The following is a 12,937-nucleotide window of genomic DNA, read 5'->3' as shown; positions in this document are numbered from 1 at the left end:
AAGCTGCACAGATTATAAATACTGCAAACACTGTGATGAGTGGCTTGTCGCAGATTGTACGTGTGTCGAGCATAATGAGCCCTATGGACTGGCTTTTCATGTAAAAATGCAACTACTTAAGTGCAACACCTATATACATGTAAAAATAGTTTTTTGTCACCATTTTGTGTTGACAATGCTACGAGAGGAGAGAACACGAGTTGGATGGCTGTCAGCTTAAAGGGATCCCACTAAAGTGGGTTGGGAATGGAAGGGGGAACTATTTACTCCACTATTTACTCCACTATTTACTCCACATTTACTCCACTATTTACTTCATGTTAACTCCACATTGGGGAGGAAGTGGGGGGAGAAAAAAAAGCATATTTCACACTTTATCCTTGACACAAGAAAATTTATATAAACACGAGACAAAAATCTCAGCAGAGGAGGAGAAGGCCAAATCCAAAATAACACATTCTACATTGTTTTGAGAGCAGGCTGCACAGGAATGTTCTGTCAGCCCTGAGTCTTTTCTTGCTGGCTCCACATGGCAAATCCAATATTCCAAATTTGTTGGGCTTTTCTGCCTTGAAGTGAGCGCGTACATCCAAGATATTATCCCATCTCAAGCGCGTGAACCGCTGCCAGCAGCCTGACCAATGCCAAAATTAGGGCAGACATCCTCTGTAATTGTAGATACATCAGGTATCCTCCGAATCCAAACAGGAGAAATCTCAGTGTCCGATTTCTGAAAATGCATACATCTTCGATATCCTCCACTGACAACATTGTAAAACACACCATCCTCCAAGCCTTCAATGAGTCCATTGTGTATGCCACAAAGTATGTCCCGGCAGGACTGGAAGGATCCCCTTTTCACTGTCTTCCAGTAGAAAAAAAATATATATCAGTTGCATTGAGAGACCAGCTGGCAAGATCCAAGGGCTCAGAAAAGACAAGAGACAGCAAAGCAGGGACAGATCAGTGAGTTGCAGGGCAGCAGGAAATTTCAAACATCTCCTTTCATATCAATAATTGTGTTCTCTGCCAATAAGCAAAATATAAAATGTCATCATTATCTTTCATTTGATATAAAGTCAAATACTTTAAAATCAACACATTCTTCAAATAAAGTTATTTGCTCACTCAGAGAAATTACTCAGTTTAAAAGCGAGTAGACAGCACAGCAAACTTAAGGTAAAAGAAGCAGTAGTTAACAGCTACCATTGGGCATACTGTGGTTTTAAAGCCACCTTGAGATTGAACTTAATGGAGAAACCATTATCTGAGTCTTATCTTCTCTCTTCCTTTTTTCTTTCTTCTGTTTCTGCAGAGGCCAGATTTATCTCTGCTCACTCCATCGCTGACACATACAATCCTGATGATGACAAGATATATTTTTTCTTTCGTGAAGCGTCATGGGAGGGCAACGACAAGAGCATCCTCTCCCGTGTGGCTCGTGTGTGCAAGGTGAGCTATTACTCAAGGAAAGTGAGGACAGTGGGAAGTTCTTTGAAGAAGCGGTACAGTGCCTTTCATAAGAATTTATAGCTTGTGAATTTTTTTATTATTGTGCTCTTTTAAACCTTAGATTTCAATGTACGTCATTGACTTGTAATTGTTAATTGAGATAAAATCATGAATGACTTTCAAATATTTTAAAATGAATACAAATACCATACTTTTCAGATTTGTATATTTTTTTGTTTCTTTTTTTTTTTCGTTTTCTGTCCAGTAGTATAGTCTTCAGAACTGTTGTCTGGCAGCCAAGGAGAAGCTATATAGATTTGCTTTCAAAATCAAGTGCAGCTTTACAGCTTTCACTTTGTTGCTCTGCTTTATAAAGATATTAAAAATTGAATTAGAATTTGCCTTAGGGTTTATTCAAATTCAGGGGACACAGAGATCTAAATACATGAGAAAAGGCAAGAAAGTAATGGAGAAAGATGGGGTAAAAGGTTAACAAAATAGAAACAATAGAGGATGAGAATGAAGGCTAAAGAGAATACAGAATAACACACAAGAAGTCTGTTTCTACACCAGCAGAGAGAGAGAAACAAAAAGCAAAAAATAGCAATGTATCAGTAACTACATACAAGACATATTTAGTGGCAACTTAAGCTTTTTTAGAGTATATCTTTAGGCTTTGTGTATAAGTGCGCACTTGAATCCCATCACATGTGGGTATATGTGTAAGTGCTCTTTTGTTTATTAGGTTTCTCCAATAGAGTGTTTAATTCAGGGCCGCAGATGTGAACCTGATGAACCGGTGTCGAGGCAATGGTACTTGTCACCTACAGGGAGTGCGATGGGGGAGAAGATAGGCCCCACGTTTGGTGGGGTACAAAGGATGATCTAGTTGAAGGACAGGCCAAAACCCAGCCTAATAGATAAACAACCACACAGTAACAATCACGTTCCCACCATCACATGCACATAAATAGACAGTCACTGCACACACACCCAATGTAACACTTCCCATACAAACTCTATATGCCCATGCCTCAGATTGGTTTTTGCAAAAAATAAAATACAATGGATTTTCCAGCTGTAACTTGACAGCATTTAAAATGCTTTAGCAAGACAAATGTGTGTCGTACTAACTAGGGGTATAATATGTCATTCTGTTATTTAGTGACAATCAGGTTGTAAGATTAAATGTATTTTAAAACAGACAGTAAGAGGAGTAAATGTCCTCTATTTTGCATGAAGGAGCCATATTCACTCAATATCACAAACAGATAGAGATCTTTGAGCTTGTTTTAAAGGAAGTGTTTTATGTATCCTGGAGAAAAAAAAGGCATTATAAATACATTTGTCTTTATCTGCTTTGCTTAAAGCTAGCACATGGCAGAATGCCGCTTATAATGTTATTGCTGTCAACTTTATATCATATCTGAACATATTCATTACATGGCTTCTATAGGAAAAGCTTAATGCAGTCTCCTATGATATTATGATAAACACTTGTTTCTTGCCACTTAGCTCCTTAAAAAAACTACAAACTTTTTTTTATGCTCATGCATGCCAGAGATTGTACCTTAAGAGAAAACATTTTACAACCAATGCAATTAATGGTTCAGGCTTATAACTAAGAAAGGGGAAGATCAAAATAATGTTATGCAAGGACAGTTTTAACATGTTTCCTTTTTAATTAAAGGTTAACTGTCAAAAGAAATTAAACATATCCTCACACTTTAGTAAAAGTGCTTAGATTTTAATTTGCCACAGCAATTGTAATTAACTGACATAGCAGTTTGCAATCAGCAATTAAAGATCTATTGCTTAGACTTTAGAGGAAACCCTTTTAGCATGCTAATCTCTTGGCCAAAATCTATAAGGTAGGCTTGAAGGAGAGTCATTTGAATTACAACCCTGTTTTTCTTCCTCTACCATGTTTTGCCCTGATTGAGTTCTTTTTTTTAACTATACCTTCCCTGTTGGTGGATGACTCTCCTTCCTTGTGAAAGGATATGGCTGAGGGCTTTTAAGATTACTTCTTTCTGATGAGTCTCTATGTGGAACATCTTCATTACGTGTTTGCATTTTTGGACTGAGGCACTCAAACTTTGTCTGGTTTTTAAATGTACGAAACTCTTAGCATTTTGTGTACCTTGTCAACTTACCTCTCAGTGCTTTACCATGAGCTACTTATGAGTGCTTTTTAAAGTAGCAAAGGTTGCAATTTAAAGAGTCATTTATATACTAAGAGGAAACATGAATTGTTTTCAGAAATACCTCTTAATTTTAGAACCATCCTTAAAGAACAACATTTTGTGTCTCTTACCCTAAATTTGTTCTTTATTGCTTCTATATAAAACAGGTAGGGTTTCTGCTAACTATGTAGTGGTTCTAGTAAGGCCCAAAATCTAATAAATCAATGTTATTGAAAAAATGCAAAACTGCTAAAATAAGTGTATGTGAAAAACACAGATAAAAACACAAAACGTCAGGCAAAGGTACTTAAAATAAGTGAATCATTTGTACATGCAGCAAGATATTTCACCAGACAATATTTCTTGAATTATGAATATAGTAGTTGTATTATATGACATAGACAGACTTTATTGTCATTTTGTACACACAGTGTATATAAAAAGAAATTTTGTTCAGTACAGCTCTCAAGACATTTCGATTTTTAAAGTGCAGCAGTGATAACATACACTATATTGCCAAAAGTATTTGCTCACCCATCCAAATTATTGGAATCAGGTGTTCCAATCACTTCCATGGCCACAGGTGTATAAATTCAAGCACCTAGGCATGCAGACTGTTTTTACAAACATTTGTGAAAGAATGGGTCGCTCTCAGGAGCTCAGTGAATTCCAGCGTGGAACTGTGATAGGATGCCACCTGTGCAACAAATCCAGTCGTGAAATTTCCTCGCTCCTAAATATTCCACAGTCAACTGTCAGCTGTATTATAAGAAAATGGAAGTGTTTGGGAACGACAGCAACTCAGCCACGAAGTGGTAGGCCACGTAAACTGACGGAGCGGGGTCAGCGGATGCTGACGCGCATAGTGCGAAGAGGTCGCCAACTTTCTGCAGAGTCAATCACTACAGACCTCCAAACTTCATGTGGCCTTCAGATTAGCTCAAGAACAGTGCGCAGAGAGCTTCATGGAATGGGTTTCCATGGTTGAGCAGCTGCATCCAAGCCATACATCACCAAGTGCAATGCAAAGCGTCGGATGCGGTGGTGTAAAGCACGCCGCCACTGGACTCTAGAGCAGTGGAGACGCGTTCTCTGGAGTGACGAATCGCGCTTCTCCATCTGGCAATCTGATGGACGGGTCTGGGTTTGGCGGTTGCCAGGAGAACGGTACTTGTCTGACTGCATTGTGCCAAGTGTAAAGTTTGGTGGAGGGGGGATTATGGTGTGGGGTTGTTTTTCAGGAGCTGGGCTTGGCCCCTTAGTTCCAGTGAAAGGAACTCTGAATGCTTCAGCATACCAAGACATTTTGGACAATTCCATGCTCCCAACTTTGTGGGAACAGTTTGGAGCTGGCCCCTTCCTCTTCCAACATGACTGTGCACCAGTGCACAAAGCAAGGTCCATAAAGACATGGATGACAGAGTCTGGTGTGGATGAACTTGACTGGCCTGCACAGAGTCCTGACCTCAACCCGATAGAACACCTTTGGGATGAATTAGAGCGGAGACTGAGAGCCAGGCCTTCTCGTCCAACATCAGTGTGCGACCTCACAAATGCGCTTCTGGAAGAATGGTCAAAAATTCCCATAAACACACTCCTAAACCTTGTGGACAGCCTTCCCAGAAGAGTTGAAGCTGTTCTAGCTGCAAAGGGTGGACCGACGTCATATTGAACCCTATGGATTAGGAACGGGATGTCACTTAAGCTCATATGTGAGTCAAGGCAGGTGAGCAAATACTTTTGGCAATATAGTGTATAAGCAGCAGTGATCAAATTTAAACATAAAACAATGTATATGATCTACAGATTCCAATCACTCCGTGTTTTTTTTCTTTAAACCCCATTTATACAACATTCAGCAGTCTAGAATTTGAATTGGCTTTTTAAATTAATAAATAATCTCTTAAAACAGCATAAACTAGCATTTCTATATCTAAGGTCTTTTATCCATTCATTATCAAATAATTTGATCATATGTTTTTACAGCAGGTGTGTTCAGTCCATTCAAATGAACGGCTGCCTTCTAGGCCTCTGTAAGGCTGCATGACATGCTGACAAAGGATATCCCTTTAATTCAGGGGTGTTGGTGAAGGGATGCATTTCATGTATTCTCCATCATCCACTGCAACTTGTTGCCATGTGGCACTCATCACTCAACACATTCAGGATCCATCTGCCTTACCTTGAAATGACCAGATCTGCTTTACTCCACCCATTTCTGACTTCCCATCCGGCTCATCTGCTTGTTAGAAATTGTATCATGTCGCTTCATCATCAAGTGTAAATATACTTTTTCGGTAAATCTGATGCCCAATTTAAAGGAGCTGTTCGTCATGCTGCAATGGAACAGAGTAGGAAGGAATTATGTCACTAAGAAGGTTTCTATATATGATGGAATGAAGGATGCACAGACAAAGAAGTCTGTGTGAATGAGAGGGAAGGATTGTAGCACTCAAGTTCTGGACTTAGAGAAAAATATTTGTGTTTAAAATAGTCTCAAACTGCAAAATAGTTAATAAAGCATAGGATTGATTGATAATGATAACTGTTTACAATATATTTTTACAATTGTCCATTTTCTATCCACTATATGATTCATCATCTTTGTATTAATAATCTCATGGTTCTTGCTTCACTTTGTGCCATGAAACAAATCTTGCCTAGTTATTTAGAGACAAATATTGATTAACCTTCAGTGCTTATCAGTTTCAGATCATCACTGACCACCCATGTTAAATAGATGTAATAGTACTATAGTGAAAAGGTGGAGCTAATTCTTTGTTTGTTCTGTGATCGATATGCTGTACAGGTAAACACATCAGAAGTTAGAGTCTATCTGATGATCATAACAAATGATGTTCTGCTATACAGCAACTATAACTTAATTATATATTTGTGACCTTACAAAAATGTTATTATTTTCTGCAATAATTTTCTGTTTTGATTATTTAGCATATAACTGTTACCATAATGACATTTAATTGAATATAAATACCAAGTATGTGTTTTTCAAATCTAGACAATAATATGAAATTATGCATCTACTTATTTACTCAGAATGATGTCGGTGGGCTGAGGAGTCTAACCAGTAAGTGGACCACCTTCCTCAAAGCCAGGCTTGTGTGTTCTATTCCAGGACCAGATGGTGTGGACACACATTTTGATGAGCTCCGTAAGTGACTATCTGATTTAAAAGTGATCATGACAATAGAACAGCATTTATCTTCTAAAAGAGTCCATCTGTGAGGAGTTAAGTGAAGTAATAACTGGATAATCATAGGTGCTGTGGTTAAAGTGTTAATATTATAGTCTGGTGATGAGGACTGTACAGCATCTTTCAAAATAACCGTTGTGTTTCTTTACTTTATTGAAGAGGACATCTTTCTACTCCATACCAGAGATGACAAAAACCCCATAGTGTATGCAGTCTTTTCGACTTCCAGGTGAGACAGCTTTCTTTGATCTTTTTTTTTTACTGCAATTTTTAAAAACATGATCTTTCACCCTTTGCTTACATCGCTCTGTGTTTTATGTTTTCTTTAAGTTCCATTTTCCGGGGCTCAGCTGTATGTGTATACAGCATGGCAGACATAAGGGCGGTGTTCAATGGACCATACTCCCACAAAGAAGGGCCAGACCACAGATGGGTGGAATACGAGGGGAGAATACCATATCCCCGTCCTGGAATGGTATGCTGTCCAACACATGGATGAATATATAGAGAAAAATTTGGTCCTTTTAAGCTCCAGATTTTATTTGGACATGTTTGTAAAAAAGAATCCCCAGCTTTCTTTTAAATCACAAAATAATAAACATGATCTAATCTACACATTCAGGAATAATACAGAAGACCCTGCAGGGTATGCAGCAGCATCTGCTCACCCAGCCTTATTATAAGTGACCCAGCCTTGGCTTTCATGAGGTGACATGACATGTTAATCAGGAACTCGCTTAATTTGTTTAAGAATTCTAATCAAGGCAATGAACAGGATGCATGGGGGATTCTGTGCTTTATAAAACTCAGATGCAATACTGAGTGAGGGCTCAGTCTAAAATAATGCACATAATGAAGCAAGGGAGGGGGCTGGGGATGGAGAGGCACAGATGTTTCACATTTATGCTCTGTCATGCAGTTAGAATTTTCACCACTAGATGGAGACCCACATTAAGAAATACTGAGAGAGTTAGGATAAGATTTATGTTGTTAAACTCACAGTTGAGAAATTGTTAATAGTTTAAAAACTATACAGCAAAATTTGACCTCTATTTATGAACAAAAGAACATTACAGCTTTCTTTTTTTTCTTTTAGTGTCCCAGCAAAACATATGATCCGAGAATCAAGACCACCAAAGACTTTCCAGATGAGGTGATCAGTTTCATTCGACTCCATCCTCTGATGCACCGCTCAGTTTACCCTTTGACTGGGCGGCCGGTCTTCACACGTGTCCGAGTGGATTACTCCTTAACTAACATTGTGGTGGACAGGGTTTTGGCAGATGATGGGCAATATGAGGTCATGTTCTTGGGAACAGGTAAGACACTTTTCTTTTTAGAAACACCAGAGGGCAGAGTAATTCTCTACCACAGATTTCGGTGCAGCAACAACTACTGAATTGCACAATTGCACATGTATGTTACTGACAGAAAACATATGTTGTAGTTTGAGATTCATTGATGTTAAACTATCAACTATTTTTACTGAGTATAAAAAAGATCCTTCACATAACAAGTCTGTTTTACATAATAGATACGGAAAATTTTTTTGGTTTGATGATTTGGTTGAATTTATCCTTTTTCACTTTGCTTCTATAGATGCTGGTTCAGTACTGAAGGTTGTGAGCATTACCCAAGAGAACTGGTTGACAGAGGAAGTAATTCTTGAGGAGCTTCAGGTCTTTCAAGTACGTCTGACAGCTTAATTATTGAAACAATACATTGCAGTATCCATTGCTGCAGACCTCTATATTCCTGTCTCTGTTAATAGTGAAGCTCATAAAACCACAAAAGGGTTGGCATGGCCTTGTAATTGAAATTTTGCAAGCTGGCAGATTTATTAATCTGTTTACCAACAACATCATATATTATTTGTATTAATGTCAAACCTGCCAGTGTTATATTAATGTAAAAATTTGATTTATTTATCTTTTTTGTTTCTACAGGCGTCATCTCCTATCTTAACATTGGAGCTTTCGTCTAAAAAGGTCTCTTTTCCAGTTTGCTCTTAGAGTCTTACATTACATGTCCACAAAACGTCTATGTTCTCTGGTTTAATTCACACCTCATGCTTTCAGTATGTCTCATGATGCATGCCTGATATGTCACAAGACGTATTTTTATTTGCCCTTTGTTTATACATGCATTCAGGTTGACTCCCTGTGTTAGACAGTTCTCCTTCTGCAGCCCTTTCACTCTTCCGTCTCATTACTTTGGGGTCAGAAGTGTCAGCAGACACTTCAACCCCAATCACAATCTTTATTAATCGTGAGCACTGTTTGATCTCTTTGCACAGCTTGCCTACATTTTAGTGTTGTCGCACAACTCAGACCACTTCTTTTTATTTATTAAAATTAAAAGCTTTGAATAAATAGGATTTCTTATCACTAACAAACACATAAATTGCTATTTGACAGTGCTTTACTTTTTACTGTTGGGCAGCTGCCCAAATGCTTTTTAAATGCATGAATTCACATACAATTGAAAAAAGGCCTGTAAAAACAAAAATTAGACTTAAAATCTAAAATATTAGATTTCCACATGAAATATATACAGAGGAAAACCACTGCGATGGAGAAATGCTGTTGTAACAGAAAATATAGAGATGGAAATTGAAAAAAACGCTACAAACACTTCATAATTATACTAACACACAGAACGCATGCAAAGGAAAAATTATGCTAGTAGCAAAAACAACTGAGTGTTAATAAAAGCTGAAAACAAGCTTTTCTCTCCCTTGTGCTATGAGGGCCAGACCCTAAAAAACGGCATAAATGAAATCTCAGCCAGATTGTGTTAAAAAAATAAAAATAAAGGGATTCTTTTTCTTTTGCTCCTCCAAATTTCCTTTGAATGACCTCCTGTTTGTATTTGGGTATTTTCCGCTCTATAAGTAATTCCTAGTGATGTCTATGGTCTGGTCTCATATGTCTTGAGGATTGTCTCCCTCTAGTTGCCTGGAGCACTTACATTATGCAGAGATGTTGTTTGGATTTTCGTAAATAACGTGTGCGATAGCATGCACAAGCCAATTTCTCTTTGTGCAGGCTCAGTTAAAAAGTTGCTATTTGCATTGCTCATACATGCTTACTTTCCAAAAGAAGATTTGTGATTGTTCCACTATGTCAGACTCACCACCGTTAAGTGAAACTGTGGATGAGCATGTCGAACGGTCTTACGTAAACATATCACCGAATGATTGACTATTAGAAGGACCACTTATTTGACGACACAGCCGGAAAAGAACATGCTCCTCTATACCTTTAACTCACAGTTGTTTTTGCAACTTGCAGGATTTTCCATTTCCATGTCTTTTGTGGATTTGTATTAGCATCCTTTATGTATTTGCAGCGGGTTTTGTATTTTCAAGGTCTGTCCACTTTCCTGCTCACTAATTTCTGGGATTACAGTGTTAATCATTTGCATGTGCTAGTCTAACTTTTGTGTTTTCCATTCTCATTTTTGTGTTTTGCATGACTTTTTGAACTTGCTTTACATTCATACATTTGCATGTCATACGTACCCCTTTGCCATTTCTTTTTTATCACATTTCTGTATGAATACATTAAAATTCCCAGCTGGTAGTGATTTTTTTTTTTTTTATGACAGGGTTAAGATTTATTTTAGACGCTGCATATTTGTATGTTTTGTGTAACAAAACGAGTTTGAATAGGTCTTGTAGGCTGTTATTTTAATGAAGAGTCCAAATATCTACAATTGTCATCTGACTAAATTTTCTGTCATCAGAAAAAAACTGATTAGTTTCACTGTTTTGTAACAACCCAGAACAAAAAACAAAAAAAAAAGTCATAAATCATAAAATCATAAACTGGAAAATACTAAATACCAGTATCCTTGTTAAAAGTAAGCTGAGTTTACCTCTGCAGACATTAGAGTGATTCCCAGCTCCCAAATCAACTCCATCAAACATTACAAAATGCTTTACATGTACAGAAAATAATTATATTCTGTCTGTCTGTCCGTCTGTCTGTCTGTCCGTCTGTCTGTCTAGCTATAGCTCTGAAATCTATCAAATGTGAAAAGATCTATGCTAAGATCTAAGATCTTTAAATATTAGTATGTATAACAGTTTCTGTTGTCATAAAACCTGAAAGACAACAATAAAAAAAAAATGGAAACCTCAAATTAATCTTACGTTTTAAGATAAGTGACCATAAGTTCAGTGTGTTGTTCTTGACACAAATTAAAATAATGCTTTTGATTTCAGCAACAACTTTATGTGGGCTCCAGAGAAGGGCTTGCTCAAGTTTCCCTCAGCAGATGTCACCTGTATGGCCAGGCTTGTGCTGAATGCTGTCTTGCACGAGACCCCTATTGTGCATGGGATGGGCACTCATGCTCACGATACGTCCCGGCATCTAAGAGGTAAGAAAAAGAGGAAATTATTTGCAGCTGTGGAGCCCTTTTATCTTTGGGCTTTAGAGTCCTCAAGAAAATAATTATTTACATTAATAAACATCTTAAACAGAAGACAGCAAGTATTAACAAGCAAAAAAAATAAATAAATAAAAATATTAAATTTATTTTAACCATCTACATTATCTTTAAATTTATGCTTTATACCATATTTTTAGAAATGTACAGGCACATAAGACAAAAACTAAAAATAAACTTATTTGCATCACACATGATGTCCTACTGCATAATATAATACAAATTTGATAAAATGATTTGATTAAAATATGCTATAGTTTGGCTTTTGTTGAGGTAGGTGTTATCACACACATTCACTCAGCATCACTAGATTTAAACAAGCTGTGTGTGTTGTTTTTGTCTGTTTATGTTCTTTGTCTTTTCATGCATGTGTCTAAGATCTACAGAAACACTACCCAACAGTTATGGGTCACTCTGCCATATTATTAGACAGCAGGGATGTTGTTTTTGTTTGGGAACTAGCGGAGGCCTTGCTTTGTTGGTCTCCGGTCCTCTTTGAAAGGAGATCTACAGTGATTATGTGTAACAGATGTCCCAAGGGGAAGTGAAGGAAGAAATCAATACAATCTAAAGATCCCAAGTGACACTGCACAAGAGGGGGATATTAAAGTTTGTGTCCTTTCTATCTTTCAGAATTAGAGTGAAATTGTTTGACAATAAAAGTAGACAAAATCAAATATGCTTAAACTAAGATATAGAATAAATTACATCAAATGGGGAAACTGCACTTAGTAATTCTTTAATGCTAGTGAGCCATTAGAAATGCTCATACTCGTCATCTTCCACAGTCTCAGCAGAGACTCCCAGACTTCCCTCTCTGCAGACACCTCCTGCAGCTCTTCTGTGGAAAGCCTGAGGCCCTCCCAGGTCAGAGACACAGTCCCTCCAACGTGGGGGGTAGTCCCGTGGTCTTCCTACCAGTTTAACATGTCAGGAATATTTCCTGAAGAAGGCGTCCAGGGGGCATCTGAAAAAGATATCCAAGCCACCTCAGCTGACTCCACTTGATGTGGAGGAGAAATGTCTCTACTCCACGCCTCTCATAAGTGACTGTTCTCTGCACCCTATCTGTAAGGGAGTGTCCTGCCACCCTGTGGAGAAAGCTAATTTCTGCCACTTGTACCCAGGATCTCGTTCTTTCAGTCATGATCAAGAATTCATGATGATAGGCGAGGGTAGGAACTATAGGGCTGAAACGATTAATTGGATTAATCGTGATTAATCGATTTCTGAAATAATCATCAACTAATTCAGTAATCGTTAAATCGTTAAATGGGGTATAAGCATGCCTTTAGCTTACAGAGCAATTATGAAACGCTGGGTTTCAGTGGTGGGTGTCCGTTCCTTCCAATCATGTACCTGGAATTGTCACTATCGTTTCCCACATGGGCGTTGAAGTCCCCAAGCAGAATGATGACATCTTTGGGAGGGGCTCTATCCAACAGCCCCCACCCAGGGACGCTAAGTAGGCCTTGTAATCGATATTGTAGTTTAGCCCATAGGTCGAAACAACAGTCAGAGACATCCGCCCCCTAACTGAAGATGAAGGGATGCGTCCCTCTTGTTTACCTAGATAAACTCCAACACAGGATGGCTAAGCTGGTGGAAGACCACTGATCTCTATTTATGG

At 38.0% G+C, this 12,937-nt stretch overlaps 1 protein-coding gene across 1 annotated transcript in view; it reads left to right on the top strand.

The window, feature by feature from the left end:
• The window catches only part of sema3d (sema domain, immunoglobulin domain (Ig), short basic domain, secreted, (semaphorin) 3D), a 39,296-nt gene extending 27,925 nt beyond the window's left edge, over positions 1-11,371 (top strand). Inside the window, exons 8-15 of the mRNA XM_038268696.1 lie at positions 1,316-1,452; positions 6,696-6,810; positions 7,012-7,081; positions 7,183-7,327; positions 7,949-8,171; positions 8,452-8,540; positions 8,799-8,840; positions 11,081-11,371. Of these exons, the coding sequence (XP_038124624.1) occupies positions 1,316-1,452; positions 6,696-6,810; positions 7,012-7,081; positions 7,183-7,327; positions 7,949-8,171; positions 8,452-8,540; positions 8,799-8,840; positions 11,081-11,242 (983 nt within the window). The 3' untranslated portion in view covers positions 11,243-11,371. The remainder of the gene's footprint in view (positions 1-1,315; positions 1,453-6,695; positions 6,811-7,011; positions 7,082-7,182; positions 7,328-7,948; positions 8,172-8,451; positions 8,541-8,798; positions 8,841-11,080) is intronic.
• Positions 11,372-12,937: the final 1,566 nt, after the last annotated feature.

The sequence above is a fragment of the Cyprinodon tularosa genome, unplaced genomic scaffold (assembly GCF_016077235.1).
Source record: "Cyprinodon tularosa strain WSP-4 unplaced genomic scaffold, ASM1607723v1 ctg71, whole genome shotgun sequence".
Lineage (NCBI taxonomy): Eukaryota > Metazoa > Chordata > Actinopteri > Cyprinodontiformes > Cyprinodontidae > Cyprinodon > Cyprinodon tularosa.
This window is presented reverse-complemented; position numbering and strand designations above follow the sequence as displayed.